Genomic DNA, 13,208 nt, shown 5'->3' with positions numbered 1-13,208 from the left:
ACATTTTAGGTAATTATAGGTTAACCTATTAGATTTGCAGATGATACAAGATGTGCAAGAGCAGAAAACTTTATGGATTCAAAAGGCTCTCTTAAAAATTGCTTCTTATTGTTTATACTTTAAGCTAAGAGTTGTTGCTGCTGCCCTACCCGCACGTAGCCTACCCAAGCCTATGCAGTGGAAACTTAAATTGAGAGATAAAGAACTTGTCTCTTGCATTAACAGGAAGCTGTTAATAATTTGGAAAAAAATGACGTTTTTTTTAAACACCTGTTCCTTCGGTGTTGTATGAATATACCAGCTGGTCAGTATAGTTTCTTTAAGCTACTAGCTGCGCTTGTCAAACTGATGCACATTTTTTAATTGTGAGGAAGAATGTTGAAGCTTTTGTAAAAACATTTATATACTTGGGAAAATAATAATAAAACACAGTATGGGAAAGCATTCCTTGCCTTTTAACTTCCCGGACATCCCTTCCCAATAGTGTTTTTAGGAGATGAATGCCATGTTTGCAGAGATAGGTTATAAAGCTGTCTGGCTTGTTTTGGCCACACGATAGAGTTTTAGCACAAGATAAAAACATCTAAAATGTACAGTCTAAGTCATTGCAACAGCCAACAGTAAAAGTGTCTATATAAATATATACAAAGCTTATTTAATATAATTATGAAATTTTAAGAAACAGACAACAAACTGTTAATGATAAACAAAGAAAAGATCTGCTATTAAAAGTGTGCTTAATCATTGCCACCACTGCAGCTGGCAGTGTACTAGCTTAAACTACTAAATATTTGTGTCTCCTTGTTTGGCCCAAAAGACCTGCAGAATCTTTAAGGAAAAGGCTCTTTACCTCCGAGCCAGGTAATACAAATCTTCACCAGCTACGGAATCTCGTATCTCTAGGGAATATTGGCAAACAAAAACGTATTCTTCCGTACTTCAATAAAGCTTTCTGTTCTTGGAACGCAGGTAAAACAGATCACCAGTTCTGCTTTTTTTCCCCAATAAACTATGTTTATTATGCCAATTCTAATTACCATGCAATCTAATGGTTTTAAGGCTTATATTTTCCACATCACTGGACATCACAAACATGAAAGCATTTTATACTGTCATTATACATCAATGTTTGCACTTGGTTATACATATATACAGAAATTATTCACACATCTTAACCTTGCTATTTCCTCCTTTCAAACCAACATAATTTTACTGTGAAAGCAGCTTTTTAATAAATGGTATAAGAAATACAGCAAGGCACACATTTTTTAAAAACTTTTTTTCTCATTACCACCTCAAGAAGCATAAAAACCCAAAATGTTGTACTTAATTCAGTAGAATGCCAACAGTTCCTAATATACAACACCATGTAGTTGTTTCTTGAAGTGTTGCATAGATTAAATTTTAAAATTAAATAAATAAAATGCCGTTTATTTTAATTGCTTAATTTTTAGATGTATTGAATCAGGAGGGCTAATGACTTCTTTTTGCTGCAACCCAACAAAATTGTCCCTTTAAAAGTAAAATAGTTTCAATAAACTTATGCATTATACACATAAATATTAAATTTGATACATAAAATAGAAGAGTACTGACAAGCACAGTTCTGAAAAGGTGAACCAGACTGATCATGAATTCTGTGGAACTTCAAAACTTTAAAGAACAGAACCAGTGATAAGTAGTACAGGAACATCCAATTTAGGAAGGGGAGGTCATTAGAGGTAGCTTGGGAGAGGAATCGGTATGAAAGCAAATGGCCTTGCCACAATACAAGATGATCACTGAAATAGGACTAGCATATGCAGCCTGATCACAAAGCCAACATGGACAAATCACATTTGGAAAGAAAATCTATCTTGGGAGTCAGTGTAATGAAAGGCAGTGATACAATGGAATTGGAGGTCATCCCAGGGTTTACAGGATGAACCTGCACCTGAATTGCAGCCAAGTTTCTAAAAGGAAACAAAAAAGTAATAGTAGGTTACAGAAAATGAAATTTTATTTGCAAAACATAGCTCTTCCAGAACAACCATAGATAGTCATTAAATGATCACATGCCAGAGCGTTTAATGCAGAAGCATACAGTAGGCAAACAATGACTTTTAACAGCCTGAGGTACACGTTAGTGTAAAAAATTGTATTGATGTAGAAAACTCATTGATTTTTGTAAAGACTTTGTTTCTAAAGAAACACGGAAAGTCATCAAATCTGACCTTTTCCCTGGATCCTGTCCTCATCCTTACCTGCGAACTTACCTTCGGCACACTCAAAAATGCACCGATCAATGAAAACATAGGAATTTTCAAAAGCCAAACAACAAAAAGATCTACCCATCGCTTATTTTAATATTTATGTAAACATACAGAATGAGATTTCAATGGAGAGGAGGAAAGGATTGTCACAGAAGTGGTCCATGAATAGAATTGTCAGTGTCATCACCGTATTTTTAAAGTGTAAATAGCTATTTAGACACTTCTAGTACCAGCAATGAGTTAATTTTTCATACTATAGCATTATCCAGCTCAGAGTTTAGGGTTAAACTATTCATCAAAGAGCACAGGCTTATGATGAGGATTATGAAGAAATAACTGTCAGAATACAGCTCAAAGATTAGTGCAAAGTACATCTCACAGGCATTTCCTAGGAGGCACTCCAGACATGCATTATGTGCCTTCCAAATTAAGCAGGAATATCTGGATCTATCCAGTTACCTTCTCCTTTGATCTTATTTGCTGTAACTGAACCCCCCACCCCCATTTATAGAAGAAATATACTTACATGAAAATAGTGAAAAGCTCAAGTTTGTTTAGAAATTAATGAAGAACTGATCAGAATAAAGGGGAAGATTGTATCAAAAGCTTTCTACAACTCTGGCGTGAGTTTCATATATCTATAGTAAGAAAAGTCTTGCTGATAGATTATGTCAGGTTTTTCAAAAATTATGTAATTCACACAATACAAGACTGTTTCTTCTATTTAATTTTTTTAAAGTCAGTTACTGTAAGGAGCTAAAAAGTCAGACTGTTTTAAACTCTATAAAAGAAACATTATAGTATCTACCTCCCTATAAAAACCTCGAGGAAAAAAAAAGGTAAGCAAAGATTTAGATTATTCTTGTAGTGCCAGTCTCTAAAACTGAGTTAATCATTACAAATTAACTAGTGTGTAAACCTGTATATTATTTTTCTCCTGTAATGAATATTTGACTAACAGTCCTTTGCGTTTATGTATCATCTTTTATCTGTGGATCTCAAAACACTTTTCAGTGAATAAATCATGCTTCACAGGTCCCATTGATCATTATTCTCATCATTTTGTTGCTAAAGAAACTGAGGCAAGGAAAGACTAAGTCATACAAAAAATCTATTGCTGAGCAAGAAATAACAGTCAGGCCTTCTGAGTACCAGTCCTGGGTTTCTCCTGGCTATAGTAAGTGGCAGGATACTCTGGGCAACATTGCGGCACTGTCAGATGAAACCAATTTAGTTTTCTTAAGCCCAAGTAATACATTTTTTCCCTAAATAAAGTTAAAACTTAGGTTTAAATTACAAATCCTGTACAAAAGGAAGGAAATAGCTTTTGTGACTTCTAAGAACTAACATTACACACAGAAGTCTAACTTATCCTCTAGAAAGACTTTGGACACACCACATAAACCTCCTTAATGTATTGATCCCTACGCATACTGAGTACGTGACTAATAATTCCCATCCCATTGGTGAGTCATGGGTCGCAGTGACAGCAGAAGATCGCATGATCTCATATACAGAAAGATAGTTCTTTCAAGCTGTCCCCTACTTGAGAAACAAAATCAGCCTAGCTTTACGAGCACCTCTGTTGAAGAACTCTGTGTTGGCTCATACGAGAGACTAGTCAGTGCTGGCAGAGATATTTTTAAGCCTGCTTATAGAATTATTATTATTTTCCCACAATGGCCATTTTTTTTTGGAGCACACTGCTAAATAACAGGATTGCAACATTTGGCAAAAATATTTTCTTCACCATTACTTTTATTCTCTTGTACAGCCAAGGCAAATACTAAAATCAAACTACATTTGAAACGATGCCTTTTTCAGCTTCGAATTCTCAGTATGCTTTTAAGGTACACATATACTATAGATTATTTTCTCTAAGTATTGCAGCTACACATGGAATTACACATTTAAATGAGCTTCCAGCACAGGTGCTACAGGAAAAATAATGGTGTTTGCCATTTATCTTTCAAATTAAATAATGTGTTTTTAAATAGTAACTTTTTTCATAATACACTTATGGGAACAACATTTATCTGTCACATTTTAAAAGATGTATTAGTAATAAATGTAAATTACCTTTGGAAAATCAGTAATTAGCCTCATCAAAAAATAAACAATCTGCCACCAAAAAGATAATCTTTAGCATAGTTAAGTATAATAACTGTTATTTGAATAAGTTAACAAATTAGGATAGATTGCTTCTGTAATTCATTCCCCATAGCATGAGAGATGAAGTTAAAGCACCAAGCTTGTGAATGGGGGAAGGGAGCTCAGACTTCAGTGAAACCAAATCTAGCAGCTCATATTTTCATTTTTTTGATATGCCAGAGATAAACTATATGTATCCTAGGGCTTTAGTACTGGGAATAATACAGTACATAATTTCCATGGAAGCAATGCTGTATGTATCAGTCAAGAACCAGTAACATCTTCCTAAATGTAGAAAGTGGGATGTAGCCTGAAGGGCTTTGTTACCTTAAAAATATTTGTCAACCCCTGGGCAAAAATTAAAGCTGTAACATAACCGTATCAAGTTGTTGCCTACAGATTCTGCGTTACATTTTATTGCATTGTGGGGCATTTAACGGTATCTCCATCCTCTATGTCCAGTCTTAGTCCTTACATCTTTTTAACTGCATATTGTCATATCCCTGTCTTACGAAAACCACAGCTGGATACCACGTAAGTAACTATGAAGTTCTGAAGAGTGAGGGCACGTTTATACAGTATTTTGAGATCCTCAGAGGAAAAGTACTAATGAATTGAAAAGTCATGTTATTATCTTCATCAGTGAAAGAATAAGAACACGAATAAAATTGTATTCACTACGGTAAGTATTCTTCCTCAAATTAATATTACAAAAATGAGTGCAAAAACAGGAAAACTAATAAAACAGTTATTTAGGAAATGCTTATGTTTACATAATTATCACTTATCAACCTCAGGCTTTTTTTAATCAATTTCCTTAATTTCCAAATAGAGGCTTCCATGTACACATTATGCTTTTAATGTAATTCTAGAATATATGGTATCATCTACGAGTTTTGTAATTCCCAGTTGATTTCCATTGCTTCTCCAGCTGTTTGGATGTGTCCAAGTATTAACCTAATTGGCAATCAACAGGTCACGATAGCTCATCTCAAAGCCATTCAAGAAATATCCTCTTTGCTATGATGGTTCCAAGATAAGGCATTATTCAAATAGATATGTGTTGAAAGAGATAGTGGCAAGCTGTAGACTACTGCTGTCATAACCTAAAGACTTTGCTAGATGTATTTATACATATGTGAATGTGTGAATGCTGGGTAAACTGCCACTATGTGCAAAAGAAAAGCCCAAAGCATAGTAATACAGCATAGCAAAACCAGGAAATGCAGAAGGTAGATATCTAATAGCAGCAAAGCAATCTATTTTGTATAAATAGGCCCAGTTCCTCTGCTACAGCTAGTTTGCAATAGGAGAGTACTAGTGGTTTTCAGGGCCAGTGATGAATAACAGCCTTTTCTCCTAGCAACACCATGGAATCATAGATAACTTAGGTTGGAAGGAAACTTGAACGTCATCTGGTCCACCCTCTTGCTCAACGGAAGGCTATTTTCAAAGGTAGATCAGATTATTCAGGGACACATACACTTGAATTTTGAAAATGTATAAGGAAGGAGATTCCAGAGATTCCTGGGGAAACCTGGTCCCGTGCTTAGCCTTGTGTCTTTTTGGAAATTCCTTTGCTACAGCTTCTGGCAAGCAGCGGCATTTGGAATTGGAGTGGCAGTCAGAGTTGCCGTGCTGGCTCTGGTCTACTGGAGGAATGTTTCCAAAGACTAATGGCATTCTCATACAGCTATGCTGGCTTTTGGGTCACCAAACAACTAGTGAGACTCAAAGCAGCAGTGCTACACGCTAGGATCTGATCCAGAAGTTGCTTTGTAGATCCTCTTTTGTTGTTAAATGTGCAGTTATTGTTAGACACTTATGTGAGGTCAGAAACTCCAGATCTGAAGCACTTTCAAACTTTGGAAGAGATCAGAGCCACTTTTTCATCTTAGGTTCCATCCTCTTACTTATGTTTCAAAATGCTTACCACGAAATAGAATCGAAGCTTCCAGTCCTGTTGTGTGGCTATCAGTTTCCATCTGCTTTGGTATTGAGGTCTTTATTCTACATTAAGCTCACGTTATACTCTTTAATGGTGTTGCAAAGATTTCTTATTTTGGTAACCTCAACTTTTGGCCTAACACTGTGTTGTAATAATTGTGTTCTTAATAATGGCTTACTGAACTTAAGCCATGGCAAACTAACATGAAGAGATGACTTATTATCTCTACTTATGCTCCAGTCTGCTTAGCCATTCTTCGTGGCTTGTCTGGAAATATTGTAGAACTCCAACTCACTAGTCACCCAACATTCTTGTAAAACCAGAAGTTCAGCTTCATCAGGTGCTTTTGAATACCTCATAAGGCCAGCTGACTGTGGAGAAGGGGATCAATGAGTACAGCTGGTTTCTGGTTCCACAGCTCATTTGAAGAGGGAAGAGGAGGCTGATATAGCAATACTACTTTTGAAGAATTCTCAAGTTCTGCAAGATGGCAGATTTGTCCCAGAAGACAGCAGTTCCAGCCAGCGCAAAGCCACAGGGCAAGAAGCAGTTAGTATTCACTGCATTTGTTGACCAGTGGCATGTAAATTGGGAGTATAGCGTAATCAAAACAAATGATATAGCACTTCAGAAAACAGAAGCCCTCATGGTGATTCATCTCCCTCCGTTGTACAAAACGTAAAAAAAAAAAAAAAAAAAGGCAAAAAAAAGTAAAAACAATGAATGTGCAACTTCTAGAGTACATACCTGTTTTTAGGATAATGTACGTGCCTGGAGAGGGTTACATTCTATCTGTGCATATTTATATGTCTTTCCTTATGAAGATTCAGCAGATTTTCTTCACAAGTTAGAGTTTTACTGTTCTGATGCAAAACATCCTTTTGCTGTGATTGGCCAGGCTTTAACTGAAACTCTATAGCTGAAGCCCCTTCAGAAGCAGCAACACATCCTTTGGGGTCTTCAGTTCCAGGTGATTTTCCTGTACTGCTCTCTTCAGAGCTAAGCTCTGGAGAATTCTTTTCCAAACCTTCAGTTTGCCCATCTGTAATCAGCAAATCGTCAGCAGCGTTTTTCAAACTGTTTGATGCAGTTTGTTTGTTAGGATCGGGGACGTTTGTATCATTGTCATCATCACATAAGAAAGATAAATCCCTACCTTTAGATGAAGTTTTAACTTCTTCTAGTGACTCTTCAGTCACTTCACCCAGTGACTCTGGAGATGTTTCAGAAATAGTGTTAGAAATAGGTTGCTGCCGCTCAACTCGTGCTTCAGGAGTACCATTAGAAATTGATTGCTGCTGCTCAACCCGTTCTTCGTCAGGACAGGCTTCAAAAAAGCATTCAATATTTTCTCTCTCATCTGTGAAGTCCAGTGGCACAGGAGTGCTGCTCTTTTCCTCTATGTATTTGATTACCTCTCCACAGTCACTATCATGAGAAGAAAGTGAAAGATAAGAATAGAAGTCCCCTTTTCTTAGCTGAATGGGTCTATGGGAGTGTTCTAACACTTTTTCCTTGATCTGTGCTAATGAAGCTGGAGCAGATGACTCACATTCAGGTTGTGTCTTACTTTTCAAAGCTGTTGATGCCATGTCTATGATCTCCCTCACAAAATTGTGTACTGAGACATCTTCCATGTTTCTTTTATCAAAAGCAGCAGATTCACAGTCACAGCACAAATCAGGACCATTGGCTGAGGAGTCGCATTCTGCTTCATTGGATTTCAAGCCTGTACAGCAATCAGTAGATTTTTCAGTAATGCTCATTCTGCGTTGTTGAACATCAGGTAAGGATGTTTGTAAAGCTGTATCGTGTATGTCTACACAATTCATTTCTGAGGAAGATTCAAGACAAGGCTTTTTAGCAGGAGAGGAAGCAACACAGTGACGATCAGGCTGAAGATGACTTTGACATTCTTTTGGAGGCTTTCTGGATCCATCTGACAACAGAACAGTCTCCTTGCCATCCATATGTGAATCATCTGAACTATCTGTAAATGCTTCACAGACACAACATTCATTTTCAGCTTCTCTGACATCAAGTGACGCATGAGTTTTGGGAGTTGCTGATGTTCTAACAAGACCTTCCTTTTGACTGCCAAGAGTATTTTCAACATTACCGTTCTCCATATCATCCTCAAGCTGATCCTTCACAACCTGAGACACATCTTTCATGAGGTGACTCTTTGTCCCTTTTTCCCGATCACGTGGTACATTCTTACTATTGCCATTATTTTCTGATATTTTCTGTACTGAACCATTCAATAATGTCTCAATGCTTAATGTATCTGTGGCTTTCGAAGTCTCATTACTAACTTCTTTACTGCGCTGAATTTCATCACTGAGGTTACTTTTTCTCTTCTCCCTTGTCAAAGAAAATTTTGGTCTAATCCAAGTTTGGAGTTCATTTTTTATATAATCAAGTCCTGAAATTAAATTGCATTCTTCATAAATGTCCTCATCAGTTGCTATACTGGAGTCATCATCTTCATCTTTGATACCTAGCTCTTCCTCAGTTAAGGTAAGGGTGGAACTTGAAAGCAAATCACTGTCATCTTCATCATCAGTACAAGCAGAAGTGCAGGAGACATTAACAATCATGCTGACGTTGACATCGCTCTCATCAGCTACAGATCTATTAAGATGTTTTCTAAATGATGCATTTGAATCTGGTATTTTATTTCTGTGCAGTACAATGTCTTCAGAGCAGAGAGAAAGATCCTCACTGCTGCTGAGTTCAGTGAGAGAAGCTGCTGAGTCTTCATTGATAGAGGATGCAATATCTAGAGACAGCTGTCCATTAAAAGACATTTTTTGAGAGCTACTTTGGAGTGTTATATCAGAGATGCTGCGCTTTATCTTTTGATCTAAAGGACTCTGGATATTCTCTAAGCGATTCAAAAGATCTAATGTCCTTTTGCTGAGTTCTCCAACAGAATCACTGCTTGCACTTATGTCTCCTGAGCCATGATGACTAAAAAGATCTTCGTTGCTTTTGTAGGAAGTCAGCCAGCTCTCCAAAGAGGTGCTTCGCTGAAGACCATCTCCACTTTTAAAAATACCTGAGCTGAACAAATCACCTACTACAGACAGAGATTCTAATGAAGAACTACGAGATAAAGTTGAAGCCTGTCTTGTATTCTCTGTAACGGTTAATTTTCTTACAGTTTCTGCAGATTTACAGGAATTGGGATCTGATTCTCCAGGGATACTTGCCAGAGTATGGTCATGAATAAACCCATCTGGTTGTGAGTCTCCAGGCTTATGTTCAGATTTACCAGGTATTTTATCAAAACAAAAGTCATGAAACAAACTGCCCTCTGTATGTGTTTTTTCAATTTGTGATTGTTTCATTATCGCTGGTAATTTGAATTTGGAGCCTTGAAGATACGAGTAATCATAAAATGTAAAAATGTCATGTTTTCCTTGCAATTCTTCTAAACAAACAGGGTTACACATGGTAATGCTGTCCAAATCCTCATCATTTTCACTTCTACAACGTGCAGAAGGTGCCAACTGGAAATCATCTGAGAGACTAGCATGGTCTTCTTCAACTTGCTTTATTTTTTGTTTTATTACATCGACTATATCATCCACATGAGTTTCTGCATGCCCAATTTCAGGAGTACTCTGAGTGCTTTCTATATCATTTAGCAAAAAAATTTCCGAATTATTTGTAGTTTCTGTGTCACATTCACTCACTATCCCACTCTCACTCTCAGAATGCCTGCTTACGTTTCCACTCTGATACATATAGTTACATGGTTTTGTCAATGTGGTCCCCCCTATTAGGTCTGGCAGGGATTTGGTAGATGAAAATGACGAGTCTTTACTAAGACTTTTGTTTAAAATGTTAGACTGTGTTACATTGGAGAGTTTGGATGTTTTTTTCAAGAAAGGCATGTGTTTTTTTTCTGATAATTCAATATTATGAAGACTATAGACCTGATAGATGTGAGGATTTGGAGGGGAAGTAATGCTGGGACAATAAAGAGGACTTCCACGATCACTGATACTTTCGTCTTCAGTCACATCGTTACCACCGCATTGTCCCGAAGCAGGTTTCTGGCTTGGGTCATCCTTCCTGAGTTCCTGATCAGGATCACTTAACTCTTCATGAATACTGATCAGCTTATTACTTATGTCGGTTTCATCCCATTCTAGTGCATCTTCACTTTGACCATTTAGATCCATCAAACTGGGATCAATAACGTTCAGAGGCTCCTGTAAAAAAAAAGTCAAATATTAAAAATTTTACAGTTGCACTTTAAATATGCTTCCAATGAAAACATATAAGTAAATTAATAGGAGCAAAGTGCGTTTTTGGAACAATGATCACTAATAAGCATTTAATTTTGTTACATTTTGTGTACCATTAAATGATCAATTAAAATGAAAACTATTAAATTTTCCATGATTTCTTAGTCTTCTTAGGATTTTTTTCTTATTTGATATCAAAACATAATACAGAAATTTGACTTTTCTTTAACATAGATTGATTGTGGTTAGTCATTTTATATGTAACAAGCTTTAACCATTCTGCAGAATTATATAGGAGTGTGTTAGTAAGTTTGTTAACTTACTAACTAACTTAAAAACCATGCAATTAGCACTTTATTATGTTGCATATACAAGAATCTCTCTTAGCCTGCTTAAGTTTGAAAGAGTTAAGATACAAAGGATTTATCGAAGGATTTTTGAAATGTTTATAACAAACTTTTGTGTTGTCAGCCTTAAAACAACAGATCTAATGCACTGTAAACCACAAGACTTGATGAATTTTTTATTAGCGTTTCTATTTATTCTTGACTTGATATTAAAGGCAGTACTAATGACCAGTAAGTAAGACTAATGAATGTTAATATCCTCAGCTGTAAGTGCAATCCATCAGTCTAATCAAATACTATGTGAATCTCAAATATTGTCTGTGCTGACATCTTTCTCTGGGAAAGGGCTAATAAATAATTGAGCTAAACTTAGTTTGCTTTTTTTAAGACTTTTGTAACTTTCCAGTAATATCTGCTACTATGGGCTCAGAACATATACTAGCAAGGATTTTTCCTTTTAGAAACACACGTGGGAGAGAAACGACACCTTGACAACTTTTCTCATTCAAGTGTGACGTGTCAAAAGGCCAACAGTACTGACTTACCTTAAACCTCTCAAAATAAGATAGAAGTGGTCCTTGATTTGGGGCTGGTTCTCTGAGCACGAATTAATTTCACTTTATTTTTCTATTTATTTGGATCATCCATCTTGAGCTCCTGATCAGGATCACTTAACTCTTCATGAATACTGATCAGCTTGTTACTTATGTCAGTTTCACCCCATTCTAGTGCACCCACTTTAGGGAAGACTTTTCTTATATAGGAAGTACTGTAATAGAACTGTTTAGTTTAGTTTAAATAATCTTAACAGCTGAACAATGATCACTGTATCCAGAAAAACAAGCACTTTTTTCCAAAAAATCTTTCAACTATGATCTCTTGCTCTCTTGAGCTTTCTTGGAGCAAGTCTTGTTTTTCAAATACAGCGCTGATCACGTGCCAAACAGCAATCTAAATCACAACAAACTTAGAAAGTTACAGAAACACAAGCAGATAAAATGAGGCTGTAGTCCAATGAAGTGCAGTTGTACACAACTTAGTTCCTGACTTAGATTCATCAAGACTCGGCCAAGGTTAATTGTGCACGGCAAGGCACGTATCTCTGGCTTCAATTCTCAGCTGGGAACTCTGTTTTTGAAGTAGGAACTGAAGCTGCTCAGCCCTTTTATGAGAAATCATGGGATGTTCTCCAACAGCTCAATAGTTAGGGCACTGATTTTGGGTGTGGGACACTTTGTCAGACTGAGCATAGGAGACATGAACCAGGTTCCCATTCTCTCAGGAGAAGCCCTACCTACATGCTGTTCTGAAAAGAATCCTGCTTCTCCTGTTTCATTTTGCATAAAACAATTAAATATTAATTGGGTCATAGACAGATGAGGAAAATTTCATCCTGCAGTGCACACTTGACTGGCAAGTGGCACAGATAGATCCAAATCCCTGTTCCAGTGTCTTTTTAATTATGGATATAGGTGGCACTGTTTCCGTGCAAGACACAAGGCTATCCCACACCAGTATGTCCAGTAGACCAATGGCTAAAACACTCTACTGACATAAGGAAGAAGTATTTTCTTCAAATTGGGCTGAGTTGCTACCCACCATTCAGCAAGGTGATGCAATTATTAATATATTTGATAAAATGAGACATTCTCCATTTAAGATAAATCTGTGTCCTCATGCTTCATTGGACTTAGTTGTAAGGTACTGTGGCTGTGTTAAGATACCTCAAATAATTGCGGGCAGAAATATGGGTGACAAAGAATTTTTTTCCTCCTTGGCAAGTTAGGAGGCTTTTGGTATTTTGAGAATCTGTCATGCCTGTTGAAAGCTAGATCTCTTTGTGGATCTACCTACCCCAAAGCTTTTATGGAGTAAATTTGTTAAAGACCTTTTTTTTTTTCCCATGAGATATTGGCTAGTGATACCTTAAATGTTAAATTACCATTAAAACACCCATTTTCTAGACAACTAAGACTATCAGAGCAGCTCTGCACATTGTAGAGTTCAGAAATCCATATTTCGATTTGCCAGTTTGCCATGTTTTCATAATGACTCCTGGTTGGTACTTAGTTGGATCCAGTTTCCCACCTGTAGCTGACCCTTAACCAACCTGCAACTAAAAACTGGTGCAAGAGAATGACAATAAATTAAGTTAGTTTCAAAACCCGTTAGATTAAACAAGGAATCAACTACAATTACTCATTTTCTCTGTGGCATGTTTTACGACTCTGTCGTACTTAGCATTAGGAAG

At 36.7% G+C, this 13,208-nt stretch overlaps 1 protein-coding gene across 4 annotated transcripts in view; it reads right to left on the bottom strand.

The window, feature by feature from the left end:
• Positions 1–729: 729 nt before the first annotated feature.
• Positions 730–13,208, bottom strand: part of AKAP6 (A-kinase anchoring protein 6) — a 294,212-nt gene continuing 281,733 nt past the window's right edge. For 2 of the 4 annotated variants that reach the window (XM_074585120.1, XM_074585121.1), the window contains exons 12-13: positions 7,099–10,574; positions 732–1,952 (exon numbers count right to left, since the gene is read on the bottom strand). In XM_074585120.1, coding sequence (XP_074441221.1) covers positions 7,140–10,574 — 3,435 coding nt within the window. In that variant the 3' untranslated portion in view covers positions 732–1,952; positions 7,099–7,139. Of the gene's footprint in view, positions 1,953–7,098; positions 10,575–13,208 lie in introns of all 4 variants that reach the window. The other 2 variants (XM_074585119.1, XM_074585118.1) reach the window with 2 other exon arrangements.

Source organism: Larus michahellis, chromosome 4 (assembly GCF_964199755.1).
Source record: "Larus michahellis chromosome 4, bLarMic1.1, whole genome shotgun sequence".
In the NCBI taxonomy this organism is placed as follows: Eukaryota; Metazoa; Chordata; class Aves; order Charadriiformes; family Laridae; genus Larus; species Larus michahellis.
This window is presented reverse-complemented; position numbering and strand designations above follow the sequence as displayed.